Genomic DNA, 15,634 nt, shown 5'->3' on the forward strand with positions numbered 1-15,634 from the left:
CTACAGCTGGCGCCCCATTGGCTACAGCTGGCGCCCCATTGCCTGCAGCTTGCGCGACGCTCCTCCGAACTAAACCGAACTTACCCGAGTTACTCCGGTCACACAAGACAAGGTTCGAGCTCTGGATTGGTACGTCTGGAGTCGTGCTTTCCAACTAATAGAGCTTGCCAAAGAAGGCACAGTTAACGACATGTGGGGGGAAGTGGAAGCAGCCAAAAAGTACTTCCATCGAAGCCAAGAATTAGTGATGGGTCCAAAGCATACTAAAGGAAATGACAGAGCAATAAGAATCATTTAGAGTACATTGGGTATGCACTTCCGCATCATGAACAGCAGCCACCGATATTTGGAGGCTAACGAAACAACTATAAGTGAGACTGAGTAAAGCATACGGAACGGTAGAAAGGTACGTTATAAATGTATCGTTAGGAGACCAAAACAGTGCGTCCTTAAATGCACGATAAGCATCAGTTGTAACAGTCTGGGTAAAACAATGATGCACTGTACTTTAGCCAAACCGTTGTGCGTAGAACGAATGCGCACTGGCCCATTACAGCGACTAAGCAGAGATCGTTAATTTAGTGTAGTTGGACAATTGGATATCCCTGCCAAAAATATTTCCCTTGGTAGCTGGCCGGACTTCTCACCGCCATAGTCCACACCAAAGATGGGGAACGCGGCATGTCCCCTAAATCACATCCAGCGTACGTTAGCTGCACATTTCCGTGTGGGGTACAGTGGTACATAGATACGTTAATAGATGTTTACTCCCGAGTAAACTCCTCCGCCGCCGGCCCTAGACTCTTTTTGGCAACAGAAAAGTGACTATAGCGTAAGGAGGCAATTAAACTATGGATATGAACAGTCTAACAGAGAGCCAGACGCAGGCGGCGCAGGGTGTTGAAACGGAGATACCGCGAGGGGGATTGTTTCACGCAGGGTTGCAGAATGCCTTCGGCCTCCGCACGGTGGCGTTGGCGACGGCTGCACGGTAAAGCCCCTGAAAAAACTAAAGTAGCGACAAGTCGCCCTCCCTCTTCGCTCCTCCTCCCCCGCACGCCGGGCGAACGACTTTTGTTTTCTTTGTGATTTCATGTGACTGCGGTGGCGACCTCTAGCCCGCTCCGAAGGAACTAACGCCCCTTTTGAATTGGTTGCTCTAGATTCCCGTACTTGCCGAGTTCTTCTCTATGCCGCCGCATTAGCCGTGCGTTCCGCTGCATAAATACATCGGTGACTTAGGAGAAAGATTTGCATGCTTCACTGAATCGTCTAAAGGCAAAAATGAGCACGCATAGATGGAGTGTTTTGGTAGAGCCGCACGCGCACCGTGTCCGGGTGCGCCGGGCTTTATGCGGCGTGCCAAGTTTGATATCGAGAGTGGGGCGTGCATTGAACGTGACCGTGAATCACGAGGCCGTAGAATGAATTGGCGGTGATCCGTTTTGGTGAAAAGGAGTATGCAAACAGAACGACCGTCCCCGCCGGAACGCTGGACGTGCTACAACGGATGCACAGGTTTGACATTCGAAAAGACACCTGCAAGTGAAGGCATTAAAAGGCCTGTAGTTCATCCGCTCTTCTAGTGGCTCTCGGTTTTGGTCTGCTGCAGTGTATCGCGGACCAGGTTAGACGCTTGAGGGAGTACTCGAAATACGGTATGAAGGCCACGCTACGTCTGTACTTATCTGTGCCTCCCGTAATGTTCTCTCGCGTGCATGAACTGTAAGGATATAGACTCCGGCATTAAAATTTTCTTTGGAATAGTGACTTAGTGAAGAGAAAACCTACCTCGCAAATATCCTTCGCCTGCCAGCAATGGGATAATGAAGTTCTTCGTAAATGATTCATCGGCATCAGTCATTTAGTGAGAAGCAAAATCTACCTCGTTTTTAACACATCTGTCCGATAATCTTCCATATTCGTATAGTCGCTATTAGAGCACTGCACGCGCCTTTATTATTCACGCGTCCCGAGCCCGTCAACCTTTTTCGTTACCTGCCCCAGCCCGGCCAGATTTTTTCGATAGGCCCGAACCCGGCCCGGCCCGCGAGGTAGACGCACTTACGATGGGCACTATCACGCATACCCACAGCTACTGTTCATATTTCGAGAGTAAACGCAAGCCAGCGCGTGCTAGCTGGTGTTTCCACCAGCGGTGCCTACGGTGCCTTGATGCGTAACGGCGCGATAATTCTCTTTTTGATTTTTTCTGTAATATATATATATATATATATATATATATATATATATATATATATATATATATATATATATATATATATAACATACACGCACGCATGCGCGTGACTGCAGAATGTAACGCGTGCGCTTCACCATGTCAGAGCGCAGTTTGATCTGCGCTTATAGTACGCATGTATGTCTAACTGCGGCATGCGCTCAAATTTAAGGAACGTCACTCTACAGTTAGACGTATGCCTCGCATCTTAAGCGCCGCGAAATTGCCCCGTTTCTCCCTGCCGGTTTGGCGTTCTTTGGCGCGGCCCTGCCGCCCCGGTAGACGCGGTCGCTGTTCGGACTTAGCCGATCGGGAGCCTTCGCCCCGGTAGACGCTTACACGGTTGCGTGCGTGCAATCACGATGCGCTCAACGCAAGCGCCCTCATGTCGAGCTTACTGCGGCCATACGCTCGATCGCGAACAAACCACTGCACAGCGTAGCTTGAAAAAAAAAAAGGAAAACTCAGCAGCTATTGAAAGCACGTCACTTACATCGCAAAGTCTGGTCGATGGCGTTGCGTTAAAATTCGCCCGGCCAGTTTTGTGTAACCGAACCTTCCTCCGGCCCGCGTCGGTTTTCGATGATGGGATCGCGAAGAACCGCTTTCCACCGTCGTGACGGTTCTTGCACCCGAAGGCGCAGCTGCCCGTCATGCCGCACAGATAGACGGCTTGAAGTTAGGTGACTGACACACGTTCCGAGCAAAACAAAAGCCTCTGTTCTTCACAGCAAGCAAAAGCGCAGTGTCGGCAACGGCGCCTGCCGAACCTACGGTGCGCGGTTGGAGCGGACAATATGGCGTCCGCGGCGGCGAAAAGCGCAGGTTTAAAGGGCTTTTGCGCGCGAAACCATCGACCAATGGGAAGAGGCGACGGGCGCAGGAGAGGGAGAGGCGGCGCTCTGCAAAGGTTGTCGCTACTTTAAAAATTTCCAGGGGCTTTACTGCACGGAACTGCTAACTGGACGACGCTCGTGGGAGAGACAGCGAGACAGAGAGAGAGAGAGAGTGCTCCCAGTCAAAAGGGGTTACGAGGGCGAATCAGACGGGGGGCGCCCCAATCAGGCCCGGGCGGTGCTTAAAGACTAAATGAGTAGAGGGGAGGGCAAAAACAGGAGTAATAGCAATAATGGCCGCACGAAAGGCGCTGCAGGTCACCGCCGAGCGAAAAAGCAAGAAACTCGCGCTTAAAAGTTCGAAAAAGAAAAAAATAAGAGAGAGAGGAGGGTAAGAGACAGCCCCAAGAACGTGGCAAGGAAATGAAGAGGACGGCCGCATTCGCGCTGGCCCGGCGCCCCGCGTGATATCGGGGGACACGAAAGAAGAGCGGAAGGGTGGGGATGTGGAAAGAGGGTCTGGCAGTGCAGCGCGATGCTCATTAGGAAGGCCAGCTTCAATTTAGTCGGGGCGCTAAGAGCGTAATTTAAGGGCCGCTCTCCGGACGGCGCTGCCGCACCCGACACGTACTCCGCTGCCGCCGGCAGCAGCAGCAGCACGGGTAAACGCCGTAAGATGGACGTGTCCTTGCTTGTCCCCGCGTTTCACCCTCTCCTATATACCTCGGCCGGGCAGCTCTTCAGCGCAAACCACTTGGCCCCCGCCCCGCGAGCTCTCTTCAAACTCGTTAAGAAGAAAAAGGGGACAACATAAAAAGGGGGAGAATGAGAGAGCGCGTGCGAGCGCCGGCCCTCCTTGTTTGCCCTCTAGTTCAAATTATTCTTTTCACTTCCGTTTTTGTTGTTTTATTTTCTCGTTCCAACTAGCCGCCCAGCACGCCGGTACGGCAACACAAAAGTAAAAAGCTGAAAAGAAGTAGGCTGCGATGTCGTGCCGCTTTTGCGCTTTGCAGCGAGCCGCTCGCGCCCCTCAGCTTCGAGGGGTTCGGGCGCGCGGGGAAAGGCTTTCTCCCCCCTTCCAAGATGGAAGATCGACGTTCCGATCAGAGCTGCCCGCTTATATATGCAGCACTAAGCAGGCGTAAAGAACCGCACTCGAGGCAGAAAGAAAGCGAGGAAGAGAAGCAGAGATCAGAGAAGGAGAATAAACGAATCACGGAGGCGCAGGCAAATGGAAGAAAAAGAAAGAAAGCAGCCGGGATCCGGGGAAGAAAACGAGAGCGGGAATCACGGCGACGGTGTCGCGTCGGAAGAGCGATGTGAAACCGAAGCTTTTGGAGAGGAAGCGTGCGGGTTCCCCCTCCCCTGGCGAGGTACTCCTTCTTCGATCACTTTCTTTTTTTCATGCTGGCTAAAGCAGCACTGCTGATCGCGAGCAGCTTATGTTCCACTCCTGCTGCCTTATCATTCCACGAGAGTCTGACACAGCCGATCGCCGCGAACCCTGGTGCAGAAATGGAGGAGGTAAGTATCCGAGTAGCGTTAAGTGTATCACTTTATGAGCTCCTCGTAGCGCCTCTATTACACGTGGCTCGAGCACATTTCAGGGCACGCGCGCGAGGAGGGAAACGTAGCGTAGCCTGGCGGACAGCACATTAACTGCTACTAAAAAAGAAAAAGTTGACTACAAGCCTAGTTTTTTTTCTGTCTCTGTATATAGCTCATGCTATGCGGGGTTGTTACAGCGCTATCTGCTGATCTCGTGCTCTTATTAAGGACCGACAGTCACAGACGTTTGTAGTTTTAACGGTCTTCAACACGATTATGATTATGATGATTATATACCGATACGATACGATGATTATACACCTAAACTTGGATATGAAGTGTGAGTTCCCTTATAAAAATGGTCTATAGACTGTCTATGGGCTTCTTACAGACTATTTACCTTCCTATAGATATTTCCTTTTGTCTGTTCAGAGTCTATAGAAAGAAAGTCTGCAAAGTGAATGGCCATAAATCTATAGACTGTCTATAGACTATGTACAATATTTGCATTGCCTACAGACTAGTCTATAGACCAGAATCCAGAGCCGCTCCTGGGCGCGGCCATTTTAAGCCGACTGGTGCGCCGCGGTGCGGGCGTTTCTTTGGGGACTGCGGGGCTACGGGAGCTCCGCGGCCGCGCCTGCATATATCCGCACTTCGGGCGCTAAAGAAACATTGCCGAGCATACTTCCGCTGCATGGCTGTGTTGCAGGAAGTATTCACGCTATTAAAGGGAGCACATTGATGCGTTTTAACGACATTTAGTTTGACATTCACGTGAATTGTGCTGACGCTTAGAACGCGAACGTGCTTAAATCGTTACCGTCTTGGTGCTCCACTGCAAAAAAAAAAAAAACTTTTTGTTCAATATCAAGTATTAGGTGTGCGGCTAGCATGCAGTGCCAGCGTTTAGAATCATGAGCCAGCAGAATATCATCATTTAAAAACGTAGCGCGAAAAACGAGACACAGAAAAGGTGAAGACAGGACACGAGCGCTAATCATCAATATCAATATCATCATGGTGGGCCCAAACAACGAGACAGACGCGCACTGCCTCGCCGCACTTACTCACATCCAAATGAACGGAAAAAAACTCGGAGATGTCACGTTAACGACTAACTGCGCGCAAGATAACCGCAGTACTGTCTGGTAGAGGGAAAATGTGAGTAGTGAGGCACAGCACACACCTTCATACGTTATGATGAAGCACTACAACGACAGAAGCGAACACGTAAACATGCATTCTACGCGCGGCGCCGGCGCGACCCGCAGTCCATCGGTCCGCGCGCGCCGATAGATGGCGACTGGTGTCGAAAGTAGGGGCGCGCCAGCAGCCTGCGTGTGAGGGTAAAAGAATCTGGCCTATAGGACTTGTATATAGGCAGTCTATATACCATATAGACAATAGTTTATGGACGGTGTATAGACAGCGTAAAGAAATGTTTGCAAGGGTCGTTCGCTTGGTGAATACTACTCAATGCATGCAGGCCGTCCCCATTCGGCCTCCCAAGCAGCAATTGAGAGAACGAGAACGCTATTAAGGAACCTTTCTTCGAAAACCCCTCTATCAGAAATAACGTTCTCTGGGTGAATGATCGTTGTAGGCATTAGAAAAGAAGCGCCCCGTCAAATCTGTTCCACTTTTTAAAGCGCAACTGCATATGTTATAGAAATCGACGAGCCTAAAGGGGTTGAATGTCTGAAACTTGCAGGAAAAGCACGCGAAGTTCTTGTGAGCTAGCATTTGAAATGGTGACATAATCGACAATTAAAATCGCGATGGCCTTCAAGCTTCTCCGCAACGCACAGCGCGAAGTGTGTGTGTGTGTGTGTGTGGGGGGGGGGGGGAGCGTACCGGTACATTTCCCACGCATAAACGCTTACTTTGAAAGAAAAAAACGACGTCACCGAAGGCAAAGCCCATTGAGAGTTGTTTGGCAGCATCAAACAAGGCACGGTGGGATGTGGTTGATGGCAGCGGTAGTTTGAAATCTTACCTTCCTTGACGTCACACTGAACTTCCCCGCACTCTCTTGGTGCTTTGAGGAGAAGCTTAAAATTTTAATCTTCGATTACGTCACTATTTTAAATGCTAGCGCAAACACACTCGGCAGCCTTTACCTAATGCCTATATAGATTTGAATCTTTGAATTTCCCAGAATTCCCAAAAAGTTGCGCAGTTGCCCTTTAAAGTAGTTTCGGTTGAGTCGGTATAACAGCGCCTTATCATCTGTAAACGCAGGCGCGAAAGTTGCGTCAGTCTTCCATTTACGCGAAGCATGCGAATCTCCACTCCGTCCAAACGCTTTCGTTGTTCTTCGCGGGCGACGCCTACCTCCCTCGAAAAGCAATGCACGGTTTATGAGTCTCAGCAGAGAACTACAGCGCCCTTCAGCGCTAAACCTTTCATGATACACCACGCTCGCAGCAGTGCATACGTAAAGTAAAAATTCAAACAGAAGAACGGCAGCGCGCAGGCGGGTGCCACCACAGGTAAAATACGTCGCTCGAGTGCGAAACGTGCCGAGTCGAGCTCGAAAAATTTCATCACGCCGCACCAGTGTTGTGCGACGGTGGGAATCAGGTAGAAGGCAGCGGATGATGGGGGGGGGGGGGGGGGGGGGGGGGGGCTCGTGGAAGATGCTTCGCAAATACACGCTTGTCGCCACTGTGCGCTTTAAAAATATTGTCGCAATCCCACTCGAGTCTGAAAGAATGTTTTGTTTTCGTTTTTTTTTCTGTCTCTGTCAGGTAGCAGCACAATCGTTCCCTGAACCCGCTGCCGCGGGAAAGTATGCATAAATATCATGCACGAGTTCGCAGGTTGCGAAATCGGTCGGGACAACGTCGGGCTTAAGTGAGGGGACGCTTGAGAAAGCCGCGCGAAGACCGGCGTATACGGGAAGCGAAGAAGAGAAAGACGACAAAAGCAAGACAGAGGCAGCAGGCATGCAGTTTCGTGCACAGGATCTACGGCGCCGGCATCCTTGAAGTGCTTTCGGGGGGAAAAAACCAGTAAGCCTGCTTTTCGATAGGCGGTTTGCCGCGCTCTGCACGCAGCGCCTGACAGGTCGCGGAATCGAGTGTTACGCAATTGCGAGACGTGACAGTGCGCTCGAGGTATGCTTTCGGGATCCGCTTGCCCGCCGCGTCACGTTTGAGCTCTGCACCGGGCGTTTTGTGTCTCCGCCTCTGCTCATTCGTTCGTCGAGTCCCAGGAGCACTCGCGGATGCATACGAAGTGTTTAACTTCTTATGAAGGCTAGCGTAGGGTGAATATCAGAAATTCAGGCGCTCGAAGTCAGCGATGAAGTCAAAGCTCTCAATTTTTCGTAATATCCTGAATTTCTTAACGGGCCTACATCAGCATTTTTAGCAGCCAGTGAAAACGCAAGTAATGATATGCGGTGCATGCATGCTCGACTATTGAGCTATGAGAGCGTGTCCTCGTGCAAAGACGTAACGGCTATAATAGTTCCAACAGTCCGAACTCAGCGTGTTTTAGCCATCCAGCTGAGCGTGCAAATTCTTTTACGAAGAAAATTAGTCCTGCGTAGCATCAGCGCAAGTGAAATTGAAAACAGCAATGACCGCAGCTGCGATCAGAAGTATTGAAGCAACTTTTTTTTTTTTTTTACCACCGCTGACGTAAGTGTGGACCCGCTGCTCTTCCCAGTTCGCAAGTGGCCATAGTGGCCGATTTGGCTGTCCGAAACATCCTCAACAGGTGTAAATACGTATACGTTATACGCCCAAACAGCGTAGCCTTTTCGGTGGCTGCGCTAGGGAACATGATGCTCTTACATGCTTCCCAAATTGACAGATAGCGCCCGTTAACGTTAATGCATTCACCTCGCTCGGGGTGAACGAAGATAAACAGAGTTCTTTTCCTTCATCTTCTATTTTTCTTAATCTTCTTTTACTGTTGCGTCTTTTTTTCCAGCCTCGCTTATTGTTCTACTTCTGCACATTGTGCGCCTTGCACTTTCGCATACCTTCCCAGCGCCTTTTAACGTCCGGAAAAGGATGTGAGGAACAATTTTTGTCGCAACGTCCTCACAACCTGCCCAACGAATATTAAGCAAACTGTCCACCATGCCAGGTGGCTGTTAATGAGTGGTCGATCGGGAAGAGCAACCTGGGCCGCACAATGCCCACCGCTGGAGCACCTGCCATCGCTGAGCAATGGCGCATCGCTTAACCGCTGCAACACTGCGCCAGGAGGAGTATGAGAACTCCCAGGGATATATTAACGTTCAGCAGAGATTGACTTTCTGCATATATGGGAATTAACACATCACGCTAACGCGTCATACCCTTAGGGCGGAGCTTAAGCGTCCCCTCTATTTATTTTTTTTTTTAATTTCTGTTTATATCGCATAAATTGTCATGACTACGGGGTTTTAAAAAGTGATACTGTTTGTTCCCATCGTTTGAGTAGACAGATCAGAAAGGGTTAAACTGCAGCCCTCCACTACGGCGAGCTTCGTTGTCAACAATGTTGCTTTACCATACGAAATAAAAAAAAAAGAAATAATTCAGCACCCCCCCCCCCCCCCCCCCCCCCCCCCCCCCGTTCCCCACCGCTTGCTCAGCCCCAAGCGAGAACGTTTAAATGTGAGAATCACGATTTGAGAAACTGCATTGTTCAAAAAGCCCCCCTCCCTCCCTCTGTCTACGCCTTCCAAGGTTCACCGATAAATCCGTCCCTGGGTTTTCTATGGGCTCAAGTTTTGCGCTGTACTCACCTGGTACCCCGGTTTCTCTAGGAAGGAGCGCTTGCAAACACGGAGTCCTAGACCCTACCTCGACGGCCGACAACCGTTAGGCCCATAACCCCCCCCCCCCCCCCAATGAAACAATCATTAGCATCATCATGCTCCCCGTCGGCTATCGTGCAGGCTGGCTCTTGCCGAAGCCGACGTCGAAACCGGGACCCGTCCCTCCCGGAGGCTGAAGCCCGTCCGGCAGAGAGAAGGGCCAAGCGCCCCTCCTTGAGCCCACACAAACACCGCCAGCGCAGCGGGGCACAGCAACACAGCGTCAGCCATGGCCCGCCACAACATGGGCCCCGTGGCGCCTTCTCCCACATTCGGCAGCATGGATCACCTGCTGCCCGAGAAGGAGCGGTCTTCGGAACAAGCGGGGCTGCCTCGGAGCATCTACCAGCTGGCCAGATCGCCCGAGATCGCCGGAAAGGAGGACCTCGTCGTCGTGGGCGCCATTGCCGGCTTGCTACTGGCAGGTGCGGGGGCGAGATGATAAGCATAGAACCTCGTTTACTGCAACTTCGCTTAACTCGAACTCCCGGTTTATTCGAAATCAATAGACCTATTTCACGTGCAGTTGCGCTACGCCACCGCCGCCGCGATGCACTCTGGGAGTTGTGGTACTCCGGCCGGCGGCCTCGCCGGCGCGGTGCGTGACGCACGCGCGAGAAGCTTTCCTGTTTGCGTCACCACACGATGTTTTTCTGCATTAATGCTGCATTTGTGGGGCAAGTGGGTTAACCTAACGGGTGTCATGAGCTCCGACAACTGCGCGAAGCAGAGGGTCGCGGATTTTTCGTTTTCTCGAAAAGAAAAGGCGCCCAAGGCATAGCGTAGAAGCTGTTGACGAGAGGCAGCCGAAGTCCTGGTCAGTGCATTTAGCCGTCTTATTCCTGTTGATCAGTGGACATTGACAAATGGCAAATTTCAAGTTGTGAAGCTGTCTGAATTGCCTTTAACGCACCGCTTAGCATTGAGGCAGTCCCTTAAATTACCGAAAAAAAAGGCGATCGGATTTACCTTCGTGCTGCGTCGTCAAGCCGTTTTTGTAGCGATTTTTGCCCGATGTAAGGTTGTAAGTTAACAACTGTGCTAAGTTTTATTGTAATATTCAGGAATACATAATGTATGTTCGATGCGCGTATCCACTGCCGATATCTCGAGCTGCCATACTAGCGATAGCGCTTCCTCTATTTCACGGAATGAGAAAGCGAGCCTATAAAACCATGGAAATGTTGAATAATCTCTAACGTTTTGTTGCCTATCAGTCGTTAAGCGTACGTGATATTGCCATTTCAGCCACGTACCATTTATGTCGGGATATCACCCACATTTTGCTGAGTATTTTCGAAAAATAGAAAGGCCATCTGGTGTTTACCGGTCAGTCAACGTGTTCGGACTCATACTGAGAAAATAGCGAGAGTGAGTCGTACGGGAGGCGCCCTGGCAGCAAAGATTATATTAACATAAATAAAAAGTAATTAGTGCCGTTACAATCAAAATAAAACTATTATTCACGAAATTAAAAACAATTCAACCCTAATTTGGCGAACTCAGAACCTCCACATTTGGCTTCTTCTTATCTCATTTAACACTAAACAGAAGCATTTGTCACAACTCCATTTAGAAAAACAGCATAGCTCACTCGAACTGTCCAGCTTTCCTGCATGCTGGTGACCCACCGAGCACGTGGAATAAAAAAAAAATCTACCGCATGGCCAGTTTTCGACAAAGGCCATGATGAAAAAATAAAGACAGCAAACGCAGTGTGACACGTCTATAGCGAATGCCCAGATGAATACAGCGAATACTGAAACCGCAAAATGAGATGGCTGGAAATGTAAACACTGTCTGAAGACGTCAAAACGCGTGCATCGCTAGGCGTTGAAATGCTCTGCTGAAAAACTGAACGAAAGAGACGGTCAAGAGAGTTTTCATCGTCGCCTGCATGCAACATTTTCAAAAGCAAGGTTCGAGTAACAAGCGCAGCGTTGCCGCCGCGGTCACTCCACTTCGTGCAGCAACTGACCACCCTCTCTGCGCTGCTCCTGCCGCGATTAGAACTGCACACCTCGAAACTCCTCGTGGCGTCTCTGTTTCCTTTAGCTCAACACAATAAATGAAACGGCGGAAAGGTGCTGCGAACGGGTATAATGCCAATCAAAATGCAAAGTGGGCTGTCAGGCAGGCGACGCCACGAAGGACAACAACCAAGATTGCGGCTGGCTACTTCCGGTAAACGCGCGCCTGCGCAGTAGGCTTTGTGAAATCGGTCTATTCGCGCAGATTTTTGTACCCTTCGAGTTCAAAATATCGAAATCCGACTCTTCACTGATCATCTTCCATTTGCATACCGTTTTTACTTTCCATCCCCCGCTAGTCCCGACAGCGCCAGTGTCGAGAAGCGAGAAAACTAAGAACAGATTTGAAATGGCAAGCGGATATTTCCTTCAGCAGGTACTAAGTACACGGTCATCAATTTGCGACAAACAAGGAGACAACAAGTTATTCACCAAAAGAATGTCAAGGCACGGGCGACTGTGAAGGGCCCAAGGAATGAAATTTGTTCCGAAACAATTTTTGCTTCCTTCTTTTTTTTTACGCGAAATTTCTCATAAATTGAGACATGGTGCGTAGTTGAACTTTTGTTGGTAGTCGCACATTCGCGACCTTTCCTTCGCACAGCTTCCTCGATACCGCACATTTACATTGAATACATTTTCATTTGGTACATTTGTACCCAAGCTCAATCTGGAAAAGAATGCACAGCCTACACTTAGTTTGCCCCAGTTCGTGACACTGGGTGTTATAATGGGTAAAAAAAATTTGTAAAGCTAAGCTTACCGGCTTAGAGCATTAATCAGCGAAAGCTGTTTTAGCTCTAATTTTAGCCACTTGGCTTATTCCCTCTCTCCACACCCCCTCTCTCTCAATCTTCCCTCTCGCTCTCTCCCTCTTCCCCTTCTCAGAGGGGGATTTCTTCCTCTCCGCTGCCACCTTCCAACACGTTGGTGGCCATTTAATTCAAACGAGTTTAAGTTAATTAAGCAAAATTATTACTTTACCAAGTAATTAGAGGTCTTACGGCAGACGCTTGAGGCCACATGGTCGAATGCACGGCTATGCGTCTAAACCAAAGATACCACAACTTTCGCTTTAAAAAAGCGTCTGCATTAACTCCAGCTCTTCTCCCTAGGCGTCGCCTTGTAGTCTCACGCCAGTGAAGAGCCGCTCTGCAGTCGCATTAGTGAACCTTGCCCTTACAAAAATTTCCTTGGACAGTCTATAGACTGTCCATAGACTTTTGTGTATAAGGTCTACAGACAGACTATAGGCAAATCCTACAGAATGGTCTATAGGCAATACAAATCCAATAGACAGTCTATAGACAACCTATAGACTTGTGGCCATAAAATTTTATATACTTTTGTCTAATGAGAGTCTATCTATAGGAAATATCAATAGGAAATATCTATAGGAAGGCAACAAAGTTTATAAGAAGTCTATAGGCTGTCTATACACCAGTTTTACAGGGGTCTGCACAAGACAAACTTGAAGGCTCGCCCAAATAATCATTCTGAACAGTCTTCTCGGCGTCCTAGTGGCAAAAATCTATTTTAGCACCGTCATTCGGAAAAATTCTGCCGAATCATTAACTTTTTTTTTTGCCTGCCTGCCGCCACGACAGGGGTGCTGGTCGGCGCAGCTTTCCTGCCGAAGGGGGATGGGCCCGACCGCATGGCTGCGCTCAGGAAGAAGTTTACCGCCACCGAGACTGAACCGACGACAACGACCACCGAGCGTGCGGAAAAGACAAAGGCGCGGCGGCTCGGCCCACGAGACGAGGAAGAGTGAGATCCCTGTACTTGCAGCTCCCACGGTGCTAAAGGAAAACGACCGCATAAATGTATCATCTGTTGCGTAACCGCCATAACCTGAAGCTACACGACCACCGCGAACAACAATATTTTTGGATTAACCGATGTCCCGCGCTATAGATTGTTTACGAGCTGTACCTCTATGTTCCCCCATGTCCGCTGACTAGGAGCGGAAGAGCGATAGTTATTTTTACTGTATTTTTTAAAGCCTGACACGATCTGTCGTCTGACCTATACTGAATTCTTGTTGGTTGGCTCACCGCAGTTTCACAAAATGAGCGTTACATTTTATATCGCACTGATTGATTGATTGATTGATTGATTGATTGATTGATTGATTGATTGATTGATTGATTGATTGATTGATTGATTGATTTCAGTCAACTAGAAGCAGAGAGAAAGGCGGAGGAGACTGCTGAAGATACAACGGTGGTTTTTCTGGAAGAAGAGATCAGGTCAACGAAAAAAGCCAAAGCTCGCAGAAAGCCGAAAAGTCGCTCCAAGTCCAAGAGATCTCGATCTGCCACTGAGGAGTAATTAAAGGTTGTGACCGGAGCATTGCAATGTTTCATTACGATGAATCATCAGGTACCTCGGCTCCTAAGCGCTTGAAACACGAAAAAGAACTTGGGTGCGCCAAGTATAGTGGTCCGTTCGACCACACCGTCAGGTGGTTTATTTCACCAATACGGCACAGTTTAGGAGGTCCATGCCGCATTACAACGCGAACTAAAACCAAGCTAAGGTGCCGCCGCCTGCAGCCAGATACGGAGGCTGCGCATACTGACCTAAGTGACGGTGACTCTACAGCAAACACTAAGAATCTTGTGGGTCGGGGACCGGAACTTGGCGCACAGAAGACCATTTCGAGATACCTTAGTCCCACTACCAGAGCAAAACAGCTGCGCACATCGAGGGCTGACAAATCTCTAATTGCCCATCATACCGACGACAGGCTTCGTGAACCATCTGGAATCGCCTGCATACGTCTTAAAATCGCAGAGTGGAGCCGATGCACCTCCAGCTTCTACTGCAAATCCGCGGTGGGACGATCTTGCTTTACATGTCGGTTAACATTCCCTCAGTGTTCAACCGCGTTCGCCTATCCACCTACTTCATCATGATGCTTCATCACGTGAATCGCGCCTTCGCGCCGTGTTTCCGCCTTACGAGGAACCCTCTATAGATCGCATACGTCTTGGCACCAGCCTCACGGTAAGTGACATATATTATATATAGGCAAGCTCTGCCCTTCTCGGGACCACGTGGCGAAGCTTCGCCTCCTCCTCGGTGCATATATACACCGCTCCCATTCTTGGCCCTGCTCCTCCGCGCCTAGCAAGCCCGCAAAGAGGGCCCTTCTCCCGAGGGGGCAGTGTGGAGGAGGATCGCTCCATCAGCGGCCTATCGGTCCCCGGCAGCCGGTCAAGCGCGAAGGAAGCGCTGAGCGTCGCCCAGGATGCGCGCAGCACCATCTTCGCGTGCACAATGAATGGCTGCGAGGGCCACCAGAGCGTGGCGCCAAGTAGCCAGCAGGGCCCGGGCAACGAAAGAAGCGAAGACAGGCCCGCCCGCACTCTCGTGCATTACTCAGTGATGGGCCCAATCGACGTCGTCCCGCGGGGAAGCAGGCACCTGCATACGAAGACCGCGCCAACGTATGTACTCCGCAGTGAGGGGGAATAGGATGAAGCGCTCTGGTGGTGCCCGGATGGACACGAGGCGGGCTCGACAGGCGACCGCGGCTGCCCCACACCGACGGAGGCGACAACGGGAAAGCATAGTGACGACGTCACAAAGCGCCCGGCTATAGCATTATAGCTAGTCGGAAGATCCAACCCGCAGCGTTGTGCAGCTCCTACGGCACCTTGATGCACTGCCAGACAGTACAAACAGAAACTGCACTTTTAAAAAAGAAATACACAGCACGAGCATAGACTACGGACAAAGGACAGGTGGTGGTGGTTGTGATGATTATGATGATGACAATGTCCTCAGGATTAATGGCCCATACACACGGCGGGGCATTGGCCAGGGTGCATAGAAGAGGTGCACAGCATAGAAGAGGTGCACAACACAAGCATAGAAGAGGTGCACAGCATAGAAGAGGTGCACAACACAAGCGATGTGTTGTGCACCTCTTCTCCGTTTGCCCTCTTTGTTAGCCTGCACGTTTCTGCCCCATAGGTGAGTACCGGTAGGATACAGCTGTTGTATACTTTTCTCTTCAGGGATATTGGTAAGCTACCATTCATGATCTGAGAGAACCTGCCATATGCGCTCCACCCCATTCTTATTCTTCTAGTTCGCGCTGTGCATTTCTTTTAAAATGAAAACAACCAAACTAGCCCAACTTACCATT

The 15,634-nt window shown here is 50.0% G+C and overlaps 2 protein-coding genes across 5 annotated transcripts in view; one reads left to right on the forward strand and one right to left on the reverse strand.

Moving 5' to 3' along the window:
* Positions 1–15,634, reverse strand: part of LOC149342503 (uncharacterized) — a 239,808-nt gene that overhangs the window by 72,886 nt on the left and 151,288 nt on the right. The gene's annotated exons all lie outside the window — the stretch shown is intronic.
* On the forward strand, positions 9,536–13,809 carry LOC149342504 (uncharacterized). Its single transcript, XM_089542174.1, has 3 exons — positions 9,536–9,870; positions 13,083–13,245; positions 13,653–13,809. The coding sequence occupies exons 1-3, from the start codon at positions 9,675–9,677 to the stop codon at positions 13,807–13,809; spliced, it is 516 nt and encodes a 171-aa protein (XP_089398300.1). The 5' UTR covers positions 9,536–9,674.

The sequence above is a fragment of the Amblyomma mixtum genome, chromosome 5, assembly GCF_055824585.1.
Source record: "Amblyomma mixtum isolate Tamu chromosome 5, ASM5582458v1, whole genome shotgun sequence".
In the NCBI taxonomy this organism is placed as follows: domain Eukaryota; kingdom Metazoa; phylum Arthropoda; class Arachnida; order Ixodida; family Ixodidae; genus Amblyomma; species Amblyomma mixtum.